This window comes from Macaca thibetana, chromosome 19 (assembly GCF_024542745.1).
Source record: "Macaca thibetana thibetana isolate TM-01 chromosome 19, ASM2454274v1, whole genome shotgun sequence".
Lineage (NCBI taxonomy): Eukaryota > Metazoa > Chordata > Mammalia > Primates > Cercopithecidae > Macaca > Macaca thibetana.
Genome location: NC_065596.1, coordinates 9,801,845 through 9,820,636, shown reverse-complemented (window position 1 = coordinate 9,820,636; position 18,792 = coordinate 9,801,845). Strand labels below are relative to the sequence as shown.

The following is an 18,792-nucleotide window of genomic DNA, read 5'->3' as shown; positions in this document are numbered from 1 at the left end:
TTGCTTGAGACCAGGAGTTTGAGGCCAGCCTGGGTGACTTAGTGAGAATCCCATCTCTACAAAAAACGAAGAAATTAACCAGGTATGGTGGCTCACATCTATAATCTCAGCTACTCAGGAGGCTGACGTGGGAGGATTGAGCCTAGAAGTTCAAGGCTGTAGTGAGCTTTGATGGTGCCACTGCACTTCAGCCTGGGTGACAGAGTGAGACCCCATCTCTGAAGAATTTTTAAAAAGTCTCTCTTATTATCCCAACAGTAGCCAATACCTCATGGGTGGTCTACCAAGTCTCATCTCTTTTTCCCATATAGACTTTGCCCATCCGTGTTTTCCATGGGAGTGGTCATATTTATATGACACAGCATCTCTCCCTGGACACCGATCCACGGGTGCACATGAGGCTCAAACTGGGCCAACGTGTTCATTCCCGAGGAATTTGCAGTGGGGTCTCAGAGAGAGAGTCAACTGATCTATCTTTGGTTGGTTGGGGGAAAACAAAAACAAAAACAAAACAAAACAAAAACAAAAACAAAACAAAACAAAAACATGGTAAGATCTGGAGCGGTTGGTGGTCATATTCCCCCCCCGTTTTTTTTTTTTGAGACAGAGTTTCGCTCTGTTACCCAGCGTGGGGTGCAGTGGTGCGATCTTGTCTCACTACCACCTCCGCTTCCTGGGATCAAGCGATTCTTGTGCCTCAGCCTCCACAGTAGCTGGGATTACAGGCACCCACCACCACACCCAGCTAATTTTTGTATTTTTAGTAGAAATCGGGTTTCGCTATGTTGGCCAGGCTGGTCTTGAACTCCCGGTCTTGAGTGTTCTTTTTTGTAAAATAAGACAAATTTAAGAGATTAACATCAGAACCCAGGTAGAATCACTGTCTGCTTCTACACTGTCAATAGAGGTGCGCATTGCTTAGTAAAAGACAGATTTACGGCTGGGCGCTGTAGCTTATGCCTATAATCCCAGCACTTTGGGAGGCCAAGGCAGGAGGATTGCTTGAGACCAGGCCTTGGCCTCCCAAAGTACTGGGGTTACAGGCGTGAGCCAACCCTCCCGGCCGATGGACATATTTTCTGTCCTGTGGTCTAGGAAGCAGAGAAAGCCAGCCTGCAGTGAAAGAGAAGAAAGGAGTAGACCCAAAGACGATCAGAGACAGGGAATAGGAGATGCACACTAGGGGTGTCGAGTCCCAGTTTTAGTTAACTCCAGAAGCCCAGCTGCATTCCTGTCCTTGCAGGGCATGGCCATGCATCCTTTTAATAAACGCTTCTTTTCTGCCTGTTAGCCTGAGTGAGTTTCTCTTCCTTGCAATTCCAAGAATGTGGTCTCAATCACCACCTTATCACTTCCTCCATCTCCAAACTACAGTTCCCCTTCTCACCCCATTATTTCCCTCAACTTGAACTTCCTTCTTTCCTTCTAGTTCCCTGCAGAACATAAAAACCATATCGTGGCCCCACAACAAGTACATATTTTCTGATGTGAGAGTCAATAAAAAATGAGGAAGGACTCCTGTCTGTAAGAAGTCCCAGCACTTTGGGAGGTTGAGGCCGGTGGATCAAAAAAATTAGTTCGGAGTTGTGGTGCACGTCTATCATCTCAGCTACTCGGGAGACTGACACAGGAGAATCGCTTGAGCCCAGGAGGCGGAGGTTTCAGCCACTGCACTCCAGCCTGGGCTACAGAGCGAGACTCTGTCTCAAAACAAAACAAAACAAAACAAGCAAACGAGAAAATAGAGGAAGGAAGGAGGACACAAACGTTCTTACCCTGACAGGTGTTCTCACTGGAATTACTGAATCGTTCTTCCCCAGACTGGAGTCTATATCCTGGGACACAGCGACAGTAGAAACTTCCTTCGACATTGTGACATGCGGCGTTTGATCCACAATATACACTATAGGGTGGTCCACATTCATTAATATCTGGAACACGAAGAAGGAATTGTGTCATTCATTCAGCAAAGATTTATTGAGCATCTACTATGTGTCAGGAGTTGCGCTCTTTACCCCAGGGTCTGTCCTGGCTTTCCGAGACAAATCAGTTTAGGTAATGGTTATCTTGGTTTTTTGCCGTCTTCATTGACTTTGGTAGGGTTCTTCAAGAAGCAGACGTTGAGATGAGGATGTAAGTACAAGTACTTTATTTGGGAGGGGATCCCAGGAAACACTGGGAGGGAAGTCGTGAAATGAAACAAGAAACTCTCTTTTCTTTCTGATACACAGTGTCGCTCTGTCATCCAGGCTGGAGTGCAATGGCAGGATCTCGGCTTTCTGCAACCTCTGCCTCCTGAGTTCAAGCAATTCTCCTGTCTCAGCCTCCCAAATAACTGGGATTACAGGCAAGCACCACCATGCCCGGCTGATTTTTGTATTTTTAGCAGAGACAGGGGTTTCACTATGTTGGCCAGGCTGGTCTCAAACTCCTGACCTCAGGTGATCCATCTGCCTCGGCCTCCCAAAGTGCTGGGATTACAGGCGTGAGCCACCGTGCCTGGCTGAAACAAGGAACGATCTCAAATGAACAGCCAAGTTTCCAAAACAGCCCCCGTTTTGCCTCCCTTTTGCTCCTGTCTCTGGATGACTGGCAAATTACCCCTGGACAGGTGCAGGGGTCACACCTGTAATCCCAGCACTTTGGGAGGCCGAGGCGGGAGGATTGCTTGAGCTCAGGAGTTTGAGACTAGCCTGGACAACATGGTGATAAACCATCTCTACAAAAAATAAAAAAAAAATTAGCTGGGCGTGGTGGCACGCCTGTAGTCGCAGCTACTTGAGCGGCTTGATTCCAGGAGTTGGAGGCTGCAGTGAGTGGCTTATTTATTTTGATCAGAGAGTCTCGATCTGTCGCCTAGGCTGGAGTGCAGTGGTGCAATCTCGGCTCACTGCAACCTCTGCCTCCCAGATTCAGGCTATTCTCATGCCTCAGCCTCTTGAGTAGCTGAGATTATAGGCGCCCACCACCATGCCCGGCTAAGTTTTGTATTTTTAGTAGAGATGGGGTTTTGCCATTTTGGCCAGGCTGGTCTCGAACTCCTGACCTCAAGTGATCCGCCCGCCTCGGCCTCCCCAAGTGCTGGGATTACAGGCTTGAACCACTGTGTCCAGCCTGTGGTGAGCTTTGATCATGCCACATCAGTCCAGCCTGGGCAACAGAGCAAGACCCTGTCTCTAAAAATAATAATAAAATAATAATAATAATAATAATAATAATAATAATAAAAAATACTTTACCGTTACATGTCTCCAAGGGGAATGTGAATAGTTTCTGCCCAGATCCAGAAATATATCCACTGTTGCAGGTGCAGTGACTGTTATTGACACAGGAAGCATTTGGGGGGCAGTTACAGGAAGCTGCAGGGAGAAGAGAGGCAGGTTAAATGGACTGGGGTCACAAACTCTCCTGTTATAATTAGGCCCTGCCTCTGGATCACCTGAGGTAAGGAGTTCAAGACAAGCCTGGTCAACATGCTAAAACCCCATCTCTACTAAAAATACAAAAAATAGCCAGGTGTGGTGGCTCATGCCTATAATCCTAGCTACTCAGGAGGCTGAGGCAGGAGAATTGCTCGAACTCGTGAGGTGGAGGTTGCAGTGAGCTGAGATTGCACCACCGCAGGAGAATTGCTCGAACTCGTGAGGTGGAGGTTGCAGTGAGCTGAGATTGCACCACCGCACTCCAGCCTGGGTGACAGAGGGAGACTCCGTTTCAAAACATATATATTTGTTACATAGGTATACGTGTGCCATGTTGGTTTGCTGTACCCATCAACTCGATATTTACATTAGGTATTTCTCCTAATGCTATCCCTCCCCCAGTCCCCCACTCGCCTGACATATTATATACGTAAATAATAATAATAATAATGAGGCCTCGCCTCTGGGCAGGGCCTTTCAAGGCTGAGGAAACCTGTGTCTTTTCCTCTTGTGAGATCTAAGCACATTAAAAAATTAGAGTGTCCAGGCACGGTGGCTCACTCCACCTGGTGAGAATTTTCACATGGTGAAACCCCGTCTCTACTGAAAAATACAAAATTAGCCAAGTGTGGTGGCAGGTGCCTGTCATCCCAGCACTTTGGGAGGCTGAGGCGGGTGGATCACCTGAGGTCAGGAGTTCAAGACCAGCCTGACCAACATGGTGAAACCCCGTCTCTACTAAAAATACAAAATTAGCCGAGTGTAGTGGCTCATGCCTGTAATCCCAGCTACTCAGGAGGTTGAGGCAGGAGAATTGCTTGAACCCGGGAGGCGGAGGTTTCAGAGAGCCAAGGTCACACCATTGCAATCTCACCGTGGTGAGAAGCATGGTGAGTGGCATGGTGAGCATGCCTATTAACATCTGTAATTCCAATGCTTTAGGAGGCCAAGGTAGGAGGATTCCTTGAGGTTGGAGTTGGAGAGCAGCCTGGGTAACATAGCAAGACGCTATTGCTATAAAAAATAGTTTAAAAATTAGCCAGGCATGGTGGTATGTGCCTGTAGCCCCAGCTACTCTGGAGGCTGAAGTGGGAGGATTGCTTGAGCCCAGGAGTTTGAGGCTGCAATGAGTCGTGGTCATGTCATTGCACTGTAACCTGGGTGACAGAGTGAGGCTCTGTCTCTAAAACAAACAAAAAAATTTGAATTTCTAGGGTACCATGGGAGATAGATTCTGATCATGGTATATGTTAAGGTATTTTTTCTTTAAGCTTCATGATCATGAAAATGATAAATTCACAGAATTGAAAAAAAAAAAATCCAACAATAAGTCTCTTATTACCCCAGATTCTGAGCTGTCTACTGCCTATTGTATACTTTTCAGAAAAATTCCAATCCATAAACACACATATGTGCATCCTTTTTCTTTACATTATAGGAACATAATACACATACCGCTCTGTTCTTTGGTTTTCATGTAAAATTTTGCCTGAGATTTTTTTCCACAGCTTCACGTGTGGAGAAACCTCATTATTTTAAAAGGCATTGCAGTGTTCATCCTGGGGATGGACAGTGCCAAATATGCAACTGAAGCAGGGGTGTAATTGACCATGCACGCAAGTCTTAATGCATTTTGGATTTTGTTTTATTTTACTTTATTTTTTAAGAGATAGGGTCTCGCTCTATTGCCTGGGCTGGCGTGCAGTGGCATGATCATAGCCCACTGCATCCTCAATCTCCTGGGCTGAAGTGATCCTCCTGCCTCAGCCTTCTGAGTGTCTCAGATTACAGGCATGTGCCAAAATGCCCAGCTAATTAAAAATTTTTTTTTGTAGAGATGGGGGTCTTGCTGTGTTGCCCAGGCTGCTCTCTTAACTCCTTGGGCTCAAGTGATCTACCTGCCTTGACCTCCCAAAGCACTGGGATTACAGGTGTGAGCCACCATGCCTAGTCTTTGGAATTTTATTTTTGGGTAAAAATAAAATTATATGTTATATAATTTGTATGTTATAATATAATATATAACAATATATAATTGTATATTATAATATATAAGTTATATATTTATACACATATATACACATACACACACACATACATATATATATATATATAGTGTTTTCTTTATCCACTTGTTGATTGATGGGCATTTGAGCTGGTTCCATAGTTTTGCAATTGTGAATTGTGCTGCTGTAAACATGCTTGTGCAAGTATGTTTTTGTATGATGGTTCTTTTCCTCTGGGTAGATACCCAGTCGTGGGATTGCTGGATCAAATGGTAGAGCTACTTTTAGTTCTTTAAGGAATCTCCACAGTGTTTTCCAAGGTGGTTGTACTAGTTTTAATTCCCACCATCGGCGTAAAGTGTTCCCTTTTCACTACATCCAAGCCAACATCTATTATTTATTTATTTATTTTTGGGACAGAGTCTCGCTCTGTCGCCCAGGCTGGAGTGCAGTGGCTTGATCTTGGCTCACTGCAAGCTCCGCCTCTCGGGTTCACGCCATTCTCCTCCCTCAGCCTCCCGACTAGCTGGGACTACAGGCGCCCGCCACCACGCCAGGCTAATTTTTTTGTGTGTATTTTTAGTAGAGATGGGGTTTCACCGTGTTAGCCAGGATGGTCTCGATCTCCTGACCTCGTGATCTGCCTGCCTCGGCCTCCGCTGGGATTACAGGCGTGAGCCACTGCGCCCGGCCAATATCTATTAGTTTTTTGATTATGGCCATTCTTGCAGGAGTAAGGTGGTATTGCATTGTGGTTTTGATTCGCATTTCCCACATAATTAGTCATGTTGAGCATTTTTTCATGTTTCTAGGCCTTTTTTTTTTTTTTTTTTTTAAGACAGAGTCTTGCCCTGTCGCCCAGGCTGGAGTGCAAAGGTGTACTTTTGCACTCCACTGTAGCCTCCACCACCCAGGTTCAAGCGATTCTCCTGTCTCAGCCTCCCGAGTAGCTGGGGTTACAGATGCACCCCACCACACCTGGCTAATTTTTGTGTTTTTGGTAGAGACGGGGTTTCACCATGTTGGCCAGGGTGGTTTCAAACTCCCGACTTCAAGTGACCCACCTGCCTCAGCCTCTCAGAGTGCTGGGATTACAGGCGTGAGCCACTGTGCCTGGCCTGTTGGCCATTTGTATATAGAAGAGGTGGTATTGTACTCAGTGGAGCAAAATAGTCATCCACTAAGTATGCACAATTCTCCTAGGGGGACAGGGAGAGGCGGTACCCTCTGCCACTCGTTTCTTTCCTATCCCTTCCCTTCCTGCCTAGGTTCTGCTTAGTCAAAGTCAGCTCTAAAAATCTACTCTTAATCTTTTCTAGGACTTAATACCTTACCATACTGAGTATGCTGGTTTACTCAGTATGGGGAGTGGGAGGCTGGGGGAGGGATAGCATTAGGAGATATACCTAATGTAAATGTCAAGTTGATGGATGCAGCACACCAACATGGCACATGTATGCCTACGTAACAAATCTGCACGTTGTGCACATGTACCCTAGAACTTAAAGTATCATAAAAAAAAAAAAAAAGAAAAAAAAGGAAATTTACCATCTTAGCCATTACTAAGTGTACAGTTCAGTGGAATTTAATACATTCATAATGTTGTGGAACCATCTCCATAACTGTTTTCATCTTGTAAAACTGAAACTCTATACCCACTGAACATTCACTCCAGGCTGGGCTTGGTGGCTCATGCCTGTAATCCCAGCAATTTGGGAGGTCGAGGTGGGCAGGCGATTTGAGGCCAGGAGTTGGAGACCAGCCTGGGTGTCATGGTGAAACCCAGTCTCGACAAAAAATGCAAAAATCAGCCCAGCATGGCGTGTGTCTCTAGTCCCAGCTACTCGGGAGGCTGAGGCACAAGATTCACTTGAACCCGGGAGGCAGAGGTTGCAGTGAGCCGAGATAGCACTACTGCACTCCAGCCTGGGTGGCACAGTGAGACTCTGTCTCAAAAAAAGAAGAAGGCCGGGCGCGGCGGCTCAAGCCTGTAATCCCAGCACTTTGGGAGGCCAAGATGGGCGGATCACGAGGTCAGGAGATCGAGACCGTCCTGGCTAACACGGTGAAACCCCGTCTCTACTAAAAAATAACAGAAAAAGTAGCCAGGCGAGGTGGCGGGCGCCTGTAGTCCCAGCTACTCGGGAGGCTGAGGCAGGAGAATGGCGTGAACCCGAGAGGTGGAGCTTGCAGCGAGCTGAGATCCGGCCACTGCACTCCAGCCTGGGCGACAGAGCGAGACTCGTCTCAAAAAAAAAAAAATTAAAAAATTAAAAAAAAAGGAAGAAGAAGAAAAAAAGAGACTCTCAGGCTCCACCCTACACCTGAGTCCTTCCCAGATTCTTAACCCGCAGAAACCAAGAGTGATAACCAGACAAACTTCTTTTTTTTTTTTTTTTTCTTAGATTCAAGAGGTACATGTGAATCCAGAGAGAGAGTCCCAGGGGAGTAACGTTAAACAGAAATGACCTTATTTCATTATTTGTTGACTTGTTTATAATCAGAATGATAATAATTACCGTTCCTTTGTCTCTTCCCACTAGAATGTCTGCTTCATGAGACCTTGTGTGTTTTATTTTCTGTTCTATCTCCACGTTGTACCCATTGTGGTTAGCAAAAACAGACAGATTAAAAATCAAACAAGAAGATAAATAAAAGGCTATATCAATTAAGCAAACAAGTAATGAAACACAGGAGCAAGCCTTCCCAAATATTGCTCTCAGAACAGGCACTTTTCTCAAGCCCATTGGAGAAAAGTAGATCCAGGTCCAGCTCTGGGTCCACACCTTCCCTGTCCTGGCTCTGAGCACTCACCTTTGATTTTCGGAATCACAGCTCCAAAGAAGCTCAGCAGAAAGCAGAGGCCTGGAATAGATGGGAAACAGAAGGGAGAGACACGAAACAATTGAGGAATGATTCCAAGAAATGCCCCAAGGGCTGTGTGTCAGTTATCTATCACTGTAACAAATCACAAAAATGTAATGACTTAAAAAACATTTTTGTTGAGTATGGAGATCTCTCAAAGAACTAAAAATAGGACCGCTGTTGGACCCAGCAATCCCACTACTGGGTATCTACCCAAAGGAAAAGAAATCATTATATCAAAAAGACACCTGCACTCATATGTTTACAGTAGCATTATTCACAATAGGCAAGTCATGGAGCCAACCTAAGTGTCCACCAACAGTTGACTCGATAAGGAAAATATGCCATATATGCACCATGGAATACTATGCAGCCATAAGAAAGAATGAAATCATGCCCTCAGCAGCAACACTGATGGAGCTGGAGGTCATTATCCTAAGTGAACTAACTCAGAAGCAGAAAATCAAATATTGTATGTTCTCACTTATATGTGGGAGCTAAACAACAGGCAGACCTGGACGTGAAGATGGAGACAATAGACTCTGGGGATTTCATAATAGCCATGACTTGGCTATTGTGAATAGTGCTGCCATAAACATATGAGTGCAGGTGTCTTTTTGATATAACGATTACTTTTTTTTTTTTTTGGAGACAGAGTCTTTTTCTGTCACTCAGGCTGGAGTGCAGTGGCGCAATCTTGGCTCACCGCAACCTCTGCCTCCCAGGTTCAATCGATTCTCCTGCCTTAGCCTACCAAGTAGCTTGGATTACAGGTGCTCGCTACCACTCCCGGCTAATTTTTCTATTTTTAGTAGAGAGGGGGGTTTCAACATGTTGGCCAGGCTCGTGTTGAACTCCTGACTTCAAGTGATCCACCTTGCCTCAGCCTCCCAAAGTGCTGAGATTACAGGCATGAGCCACTGTGCCTAGCCCAGTGATTATTATTATTATTTTTTTGGGTAGATACTTAGTAGTGGGATTTCTGGGTCCAACAGTAGTTCTATTTTTAGTTCTTTCAGAGATCTCCATACTCAACAAAAATGTTGTTTTAAGCCACTAAAAAAGGGGAGGATGTGGGGTGGTGAGAGTTGAAAAATTACCTATTGGGTACAATGTTTAATATTTGGGTGATGGGTACATCAGAAACCCAGTCTCCACCATTATGCACGTAATATCCATGTAACATTCAAGCACATGTACCTCTTGAATCTAAGAAAAAAATGTTTGTTTTGTTATCACTCTTGGTTTCTGTGGGTCAAGAATCTGGGAAGGGCTCAGCTGGGTGGTTCTAGCTTGATGGTCTCATATGATTGTAGTCAATTAGTGGATGGGGCTGCAACAGCTGAGAACTAGCTGGGCATTGTTGTCCCTTCACCTGTTGTCTCAGGGTGATGGGCTGCTTTGGGCTTCCTTCCAACATGGAGACCTGAAGCAGGCTGCTTTAATGGCACATCTAAGCTCTAAGCATGAGTGTCCCAGCCAGTGAGGCTGTATCTCCTCTTGACACTCATCCCTGAAAGTCACCCAGCTCTACTTTCATCATATTCCCTTGGTTACAAGCAAGTTACAAGCTCATTCATATTCAAGTGGAGAAGAATCAAGTTCTTCCTCCTTATGAGAGACCAGCAAGATTCTAGAAACACATTTTGGATGGGGGATATTATTTCCGCCTTTTTGGAAAATAGTCTGCTCAGGCTGGCTCTGTTGTGTCTGGTAAAGAGCCCTTTGCTCTTCCCCATGCCTTTCCAACATCAGGAGGTGTCATCAGTCATGTTCCTGCTTCTGCAAAGACCTAAAGATGCTGGACAGATGGACTGCTTTTTTTCTCTTCCTTTCCCAATCTTCCATCCCTCTGATCACTTGTTCTCACTGTACCTTCTTTTCATTCTCTTATGGCTTCCGTGGGTCAGGAATCTGTGAAGGGCTCAGTTGGGTGGTCCTGGAATGCTTATTTACAGAATTATTTGCCATTTGTAAGAATGGTATTAAAAATATTTTAACAACTGGTATGGTGCAGGAATTGACCAATAGAATAAACCCGGGAGACCCTCTCTGATGCATCAGGCATTAGCCTTTCAGCTGCTCAGTTGGGGTCCCCAAGCAAGGTCTGGACTGGCAGGAGTGTCCCAGGAACTGGTTCTGGGTAATGATTATTTACAAATGGTGTGGAACTTTTTCAGTATAAACAACCATCATAGCCTTCTGGTGTGCACTACTTGAAATTGAGCTCTGGTGACTCATAACCTTATTTGCAACATTGGTTATCCCCTAAGAAGGTGGATCCTGATAACAAAAGGGTCTTTGTCTGCCAAATAGGGTAATGGGTATAGATGAGAGTGAACTATTTTGGTGGAGCTGGGATAAAGTTTGATTTCTGTGCATGATAAAGGACCGGGGTTGGAAGGATCAAGAGAAGATCTGAGGCTGAGAGTCTAGAGCAGGTGGAGAAGGGACACTGTGGCTACCCAGAGGAGGCTCAGCAGGGAGGAGATGTGGAAGCTGATGGCTAAGAAGCGAGACTTGAAGCAGGTGGGACTTTTTCTGAATAAAATGTAATGTAGCATCCCTCTATCTTGCCTATGAATGAGATAGTAAAATCTACCTTGCTCACTGATTTTTCCCCATGTTTAAAGTTATGATACAATACACATAACATGAAATTTACCATCTTAACCATTTTTAAGTGTACAGTTTAGTGGAATTCAGTATATTCATAATGTTTTGCAACCATCTCCATAACTCTTTTCATTTTTTTTTTGAAATGGAGTCTCACCCTGTTGCTCAGGCTGGAATGCAACGGTGTGATCTTGGCTCACTGCGACCTCCACCTCCTGGGTTCAAGCAATTCTCCTGCCTCAGCCTCCTGAGTAGCTGGGATTGTAGGCACGTGCCTCCATGCCCAGCTAATTTTTGTATTTTTAGTAGAGATGGGGTTTCACTATGTTGGCCTGGCTGGTTTTGAACTCCTGACCTCATGATCTGCTCGCCTCGGCCTGCCAAAGTGCTGGGATTACAGGTGTGAGCCACTGCACCTGGCCAACTCTTTTCATTTTTTAAAACTAGAACTCTATACCGCTGAGTATATCTTACTCTCTCCTGTCCTGTGAGTTTCCCACTAAAAGGTTTGCTGCCAGACATATTGGATCTCCTTTACATGTTATTTGTTTCTTTTTTTCATGCTGCTTTTAGGGTCCTCTCCTTGTCCTTGACCTTTGAGAGTTTAATTATTATATGCCTTGGAGTCTTCTTGTTTTAATTGAATCTCCTTGGTGATCTTGGACCTATATGGATCCTATATGGATATTAATTTATTTCTCTAGATTTGCAAACTTCCCTGCCATTATTTCTTTGAATAAACCTTCTGTCGACAAAAAGAGTCAAACTCTGCAAAATATTTGAAGAGATTTGTTCTGAGCCAAGTATGAGTGACTAATGGTCCATGACACTGCCCTCAAGAGATCTTGAGAACATGTGCCTAAGGTGGTCAGGGTACAGCTTAATTTTATACACTTTAGGGAGGCATGAGACATCAATCAAATACATGTAAGATATACATTGGTTCTGTCCAGAAAGGTGGGACAACTGGAAGTGGGGCTTCCAGGTCATAGACAGATTGAAAGATTTTCTGATTGGTAATTGTTGAAAGAGTTGTTATTGTCTAAAGACTTAGGAATGTGGCTGGGTGCGGTGGCTCATGCCTGTAATCCCAGCACTTTGGGAGGCTGAGGCAGGCAGCCTGAGGTCGGGAGTTCGAGACCAGTCTGACCACCATGGAGAAACCCTGTCTCTACTAAAAATACAAAATTAGCCGGGCGTGGTGGCACATGCCTGTAATCCCAGCTTCTTGGGAAGCTGAGGCAGGAAAATGGCTTGAACCTGGGAGGCGGAGGTTGCGGTGAGCTGAGATTGTGCCATTGCACGCCAGCCTGGGCAACAAGAGTGAAACTCCAACTCAAAAAAAAAAAAAAAAGACTTAGGAATGTTTGGGTTAAGATAAAGGAGTCGTGGAGACCAAGGTTTTATCACACAGACTGTAAATGTTTCTTTTCTTTTTTTTTCTTTTTTTTTTTTGAGACAGAGTCTCACTCTGTCACCCAGACTAGAGTGCAGTGGCATGATCTTGGCTAACTGCAAACTCTGCCTCCCGGGTTCACGCCATTCTCTGGCCTCAGCCTCTTGAGTAGCTGGGACTACAGGTGCCCACCACCAAGCCCAGCTTATTTTTTGTAGTTTTAGTAGAGACAGGGTTTCACCATGTTAGCCCGGATGGTCTCGATCTCCTGACGGCCTCTGAAAGTGCTGGGATTACAGGCATGAGCCACCACACCTGGCTGATTGTAAATGTTTCTTATCAGACTTAAAGAGTTTGTTGGAATTCTCAGTAATTCCAAAAGGGAGGAGTGTATAAAGAGGTATGTTCCACTCCCTCCCATTTCCCATCATGAGCTAGTTTTTCAGCTTAGCTTTAGAATGCCCTTGTTGAGAGGAAGGGTCCATTCAGATGGTCAGGGGGCTTAGAATTCTATTTTTGGTTTACACTTCTACCCCTATCTATTTCTTCACTCCCTCTTTTAGGTCAATTACTCTTAGATTTACCATTTTGAGGCTGTTTTCTGTATCTCATAAGCATTTAAACATTTTTTTCTTTTTTTTCCCCTCTGACTGTATTTTTGAGTAGCCTGACTTTGAGCCAACAGAATTTCTTCTGCTTGATCAATTCTTCTGTTGAGACAGTTGATGCATTTTTTAGTTTGTCAATTGCATTTTTCAGCTCCAGGATTTCTGTTTGACTTAAACACTCACTCCTCATTGCTCACTAATGTCTTGGAGAGAAAATTTCCTTTGTGGGGGAATTGTGCAAAGGTCTCAACCCTATTTCCATAATGCCTAAGAGAAAACAGCTCTTACTGCATACTATGCACTTTACACACATACGCTCATTCAGTTTTGCAACGACTTTAGCAGGAAAGTGCTATTAGCATCATCTCCGGTTTTCAGATTAAGAAATGGAGACACGGGGAGGGTGAGTAGCTTGCTCCATTCCCTGGGGCTAGTCAGTGGCAGAGCTGAGGTTAAACACGGGTTCTGTGTTCTAGCTGATAACCCATTACACCACATAGCCTCTCCTTCAGAAATCCCACAGGGGACTACATGCACGGAAGTGCTGTTCAGATTGTAAATACTAGGTTGGCATATTTATTGTGACAGTGACTTGTCCTTTTTCTCCCGGCAGATGCCACTCACCAGATCTGACTGGAGCCTCAAAGTCCAGTACAGAGTGATATGTGACTTGGTCATTTAGGGCAGTGCAGACCAATGGCAGGATTTTGGAGAAGAGGCCCTGGGGGCTAACTGTGTGACTCTTCAAGATTGGCAATGGGAGCAATCTAAATCTTTCTGGATCCCTCTCTTGAGTTTCCAATTGCTGCTGTCACAAATTACCATGAATGTAATGGCTTAAAGCAACACTGATTTATTCTCTTGCAGGTCTGGAGGTCAGAAGTCTTAAATCAGCCTCTATAGGCTAAAATCAACAATGTTAGCAGGGCTGGTTTCTTTTGAAAGCTCTAGGGGAGAATCTGTCTCCTTGCCTTTTCCAGCTTCTAGAAGCTGCCTGCAATTCTTGGCTCATAAACCCTTCCCCCTTCTTTAAATCCAGCAGCACGGCATCTTCTTGTCTTCCTGATCTTCCACCTTCCTCTTAAGAGGACCTTTGTGATTATTATATTAGGCCCCCTGGAAAATTCAGGGTACTACCCCCATATTAAGATTCTTAGCTTAATCAACATTTGCAAAGTTTCTTTTACCATGTAAGGTAACATATTAACAGGTTCCAGGGATTAGGATGTGGATGTCTTTGGGGGGACTGTTATTTTTCTTCCCATAATTCTCACTCTTCCCCTAAGAAGACGCCAGGTCCGGTTTGTTATCAGTTACTTATGCAATTGCATTCATAGAACATTTTGAATATTCTCAGCTGGGCTTAACATCAGGCTGATGTTTCCTTTAAAGTCCCCTTCCTCCTACATTTTTTATTTGTATTTTTATTTTTTTGAGGCAGGTTCTCTTTCTGTTGCCCCGGTTGGAGTGGTGCAATCATAGCTCACTATAGCCTTGCACTCCTGGGCTACATGCATGAGATACCACTCGTGGCTAATTAAAAGTTTTTTTTTTTTTTTTTTGGTAGAGATTAGTCTTAGTTTGGTAGAGATTAGTCTTTAGTCTAACCAGCAAATTACTCACTAATTTGGGCATGTGTCTTAAGTTAGGGTTTCTGAAGAGTCATTGGTGTGTCAGAATCCCAGAGTTCTAAGAAACTTTAGAAATCATCCACTGACTCATTTTGCAGATAAGGAAACGGGCCCCCTGGGGTTAAGTGGCTGGCACACTAGTTGGGGAAATTTGGGTAAGTTGTTTAACCTCACTAAGTTTCCTGATGTGAAATAGGGTGGCAGTATGACCTACTTTGTGGGGTTTTGGAGATGACCCAAATGAGGGACTGTATGGAGCACAGTGTCAGGCAGAAAGTCCTACACTGACGCTGGCTGCCTCTGTCACCATTTGATTTCCTCCTTTCCCATTTGGATGCTTTTTCTTTCTTTCTTGTTGCCTAATTGCTCTGGCTTGCTGCCTATATTATCATTTGAGCTCTGTTGCTCAGGCTGGAGTGCAGTGATGCAATCACAGTTCACTGTAACCTTGAACTCTTGAGCTCAAGCAATCCTCCCACCTCAGCCTCCAGGGTAGCTGGGACTATAGGTGTGTGCCACCAGGCCTGGCTAATTTTTTTTTTTTTTTTTTTTTTTTTAGTATTTCGTGGAGACAGAGTCTTGCTATGTTGCTCAGATTGGTCTCGAACTCCTGGCTCCAGCAATCTTCCTGCCTTGGCCTGCCAAAGCTCTGGGATTATAGGTATGAGCCACCATGCCCAACCCTAGAATCTTAATTCTTGACCCAATGCTCATGTCTTCACCCTTGCCTGTACCATCTAGTGATACGGGCTAAAAGTTCCTGGATGACGGAAATTCACTGATAATCCACCTCGGAAGTGTCGAGGACTCTGTCTCCAGTTGCAACAAGGCAGGCTTCATTCACGTTTGATTCCACATATACTGAAACACCTCTTATATATAAGATGCTATGCTAGGGGTTACAAAGGTGAGGGAGACACGGCATTAGGATTTAAATGTAGCTTGTATTATTTTGATCAAATTTATGGCCTGTCAACTGCCTCTGCAGCAGAATAGCTGTGAGGCTTTGAGCAATTCACACAACTTCTCTATGATGCAATGTATTATCTGTAATGTGGAGATGCTGTGTGACAATGTAAAGCAATTTAAGCCTAATGTCAGGCTAAAGTAGCTGCTTAATAAATATAAGCTTTGATTGATATTGGGACTGTCCATATTGTTAATTCATCTGGAGCTGGAAAGATGGATGGGATTTCATCTGTACAGAGATGGTGGTTGAAGCCATGGAATTAGGAGATTCCTATAGGGAGAGGGAGTGGAAAAACAGAAGACTCCCCAGGAAGGATCCTGTGGGAGGAGCATTATAGCAAAGATCCAGAGACAGATGGTTTGGGTTCAAATCCCAGTTATTTACTAGCTGTGTGATGTTGGACAAATAACATAACCTCTCTGTGTCCCGGTTTTCTCAGCTGTAAGATGAGGATACCCCATGAGCGTACTGATGATGCAACAGATTAGTACATGTAAGATGCATAGTGAGTTTTCAAAAATGTTGATTATTATTATTTTGTTTGTATAAATTTATGGGATACAAGTGTAATTTTGTTGCATGCATTGATTGCGCAGTGGTGACTTTTAGAGTATCCACCATCCAAATGATGCACATCATACCCATTAGGTAACTTCTCATTTTCCACTCTCCTTCTACTCCCTCTGCTTCCCAGTCTTCATCGTCTAATCATTCTACTCTCTCTGTCCATGTGTCCACATTATTTAGCTTCCACTGATAAACGAGAACATGAGGCATTTGTCTTTTGGTGTCTGAGTTATTTCACTTAATATAATGACCTCTAAAATTAATAATAAAATTATCATTTATTTTCTTGTCACAGGAAAATGATAAAGGAGGGAGAAGAAAGAATAGCAAGAGAAAAAGGAAAAAAGTCAGGGCAGGGCTAGGTTGCAGAAGTTATCAAGAAGGAGAGGACATCAGTTAGAAAACAAAACTCGCCAAGAGGAAGATGAACAACCTATTAGAGGCTGAGTGCGGTGGCTCATGCCTGTAATCCTAGCAGGCCGAGGCAGGCGGATCACCTGAGGTCAGGAGTTTGAAACTAGCCAAGGCAACATGGTGAAACCCCGTCTCTACTAAAAATACAAAAATTAGCCAGGTGTGGTGATGTGTGCCTGGAATCCCAGCTACTCAGGAGGCTGAGGCAGGAGAATCACTTGAACCCGGGAGGCAGAGGTTGCAGTGAGCCAAGATCGTGTCACTGTGCTCCAGCCTGGGTGACAGCAAGATTCCATCTCAAAAAACAAAACAAAACAAACAAACAAGACAAACAAAAAACCAAGCTACCAGATTGGGTAAGGAACATTTTAGGGATATTTGAGAGCATACTTTGAATAGGGTAGTCAGGAAGAAAACTATACTCCAAAGGGAAAAGGTGAGAATGTTCAGAGCAGAAGAAAGAGGAGGAGAAAATAACCAATTGTTGAACAAAGTGGCCCCTGACTGGGGGATAGGTTAAGTCTCAGTCATTGCTACAGTCACACATACCTGGAAGAAGGGATGACCCCTGCATTCCTGTGGTACAGGTATCCCACGCCAGCCAGCCCTGGAAGCTCCCTACTGTGCCGTAAGCCAACCACTTTTCCTTGCTGAAGAAATCTCATGAGGATTGATGTATGTATCTCAGGTCAGCTGACTCATGAAATTACTATCAGAAAAGCGAACTGCTTCCCCTCTTTCGCCATCAGACTCATGGTTCTGCTTTTCGTTTATTTGCCGTACCTTCTCTGCTTAGCTGTTGTTGATCACCTTTAGGATGATTGAGTTGGTAAACCCTAACAAAGAAATGCCCTGTAAGTTACATCACATTGCCTGAGGATGAGGAAGTGCCTTTGGGACCAAAATAAATCTTAAATAACCGTGTGGTTTTGAGCTGGGTAAACCAGATTTTAGGGCATCCGTGTTGATATCTGAAGTTTCCAGAGGAGTCATTTTCACATATCTTTCTCTTCCCCCAGTAGATGATACTTACTGGTTATGATTGCTGAGCCAGAAGAAGTTAAGAGTCCCAAAGTCTCATAGAAGGTAATACATTATTTGGTTATTTGGACCAACCCTAACCAGTCACAGGATTTGGGAGAAAAGGTCTCTAAATCTATCCTTCCTCCAACAAATATTTATTTATTTATTTGGGTCTTGCTCTATTACCCAGGCTGGAGTGCTGTGACACAATCATAGCTCACTACAACCTCAAACTCCTGGGCTCCAGCGATCCTCCCACCTCAGTCCTCTGAATTGTTAGGACTACAGGTGCATGCCACCACGCCTGGCTAATTTTTTTTTTTAGTTTTATTATTTTTTTTGAAGAGAGACAGGGTCTCACTTTGTAGCCCAGGCTTGTCTTGAACTCCTGGGCTTAAGCAATCTTGCCTCAGCCTCCCAGTGTTGGGATTACAGGTGTGAGCCACGGCACCTGGCCTCCCCTGCTGCAAACTCTTCTAAAGTTCTCCATTAGACTTAAAACACCAGACTTCCTACTAAAGCAGTGTCATTGTCTCGGGTTCATCCTCTCATGTCAAGGAAATTAAGGATGTGGACGCACAAGAAATGAATTTAAGGCCGAGCACAGTGGCTCACCCCTGTAATCCCAGCATTTTGAGAGGCTGAGATGGGTGGATCACCTGAGGTCAGGAGTTCGAGACCATCCTGGCCAACATGGTGAAACCCTGTCTGTACTAAAAATACAAAAATTAGCTGGGCATGGTGGTGTATGCCTGTAATCCCAGCTATTCAGAAGGCTGAGGCAAGAGAATTGTTTGAACCTGGGAGGCAGAGGTTGCAGTGAACGAAGATTGCGCCACTGCATTCCAGCCTGGGTGACAGAGTGAGACTTCATCTAAAAAAAAAACAAAAACAGTGAGTTTAAGAGCAGAAGTTTAATAGGCAAGAGAAGAGAAAAAAGAGAAAAGCTCTATCCTGCAGAGAGAGAGGGGCTCCCAAGCGTGTCTTCCGGTCTCGTGGTGAGATACATGGGGTTTTACAGCCGAGCTTGCGGAGGAGCTGTCTGATTGACATAGGGCCCGAGAGATTGGTCGGACTGGCTGTGCTGTTTGCATAGCACACAAAGAAGCTGGCCACCCCATCCTCATCTTTTATTATGCAGATGGAGTCTCTGCCTGGCTGGCACCATGTTGCCTGCTTTTATACTGCACACATGGTGATAAAGAAAAGGGAAGAGGGAACCTCCATGTTGTACCTGCCTGGCCTCCAAGGAGCCTTTTCCTATTGGCACAGCT

At 44.5% G+C, this 18,792-nt stretch overlaps 1 protein-coding gene across 1 annotated transcript in view; it reads right to left on the bottom strand.

Moving 5' to 3' along the window:
• The window catches only part of ADGRE3 (adhesion G protein-coupled receptor E3), a 60,198-nt gene extending 43,002 nt beyond the window's left edge, over positions 1–17,196 (bottom strand). The window contains exons 1-4 of the mRNA XM_050769974.1: positions 17,045–17,196; positions 8,243–8,293; positions 3,240–3,359; positions 1,776–1,931 (exon numbers count right to left, since the gene is read on the bottom strand). Coding sequence (XP_050625931.1) covers positions 1,776–1,931; positions 3,240–3,359; positions 8,243–8,293; positions 17,045–17,069 — 352 coding nt within the window. The 5' untranslated portion in view covers positions 17,070–17,196. The remainder of the gene's footprint in view (positions 1–1,775; positions 1,932–3,239; positions 3,360–8,242; positions 8,294–17,044) is intronic.
• Between the last annotated feature and the right edge of the window lie 1,596 nt (positions 17,197–18,792).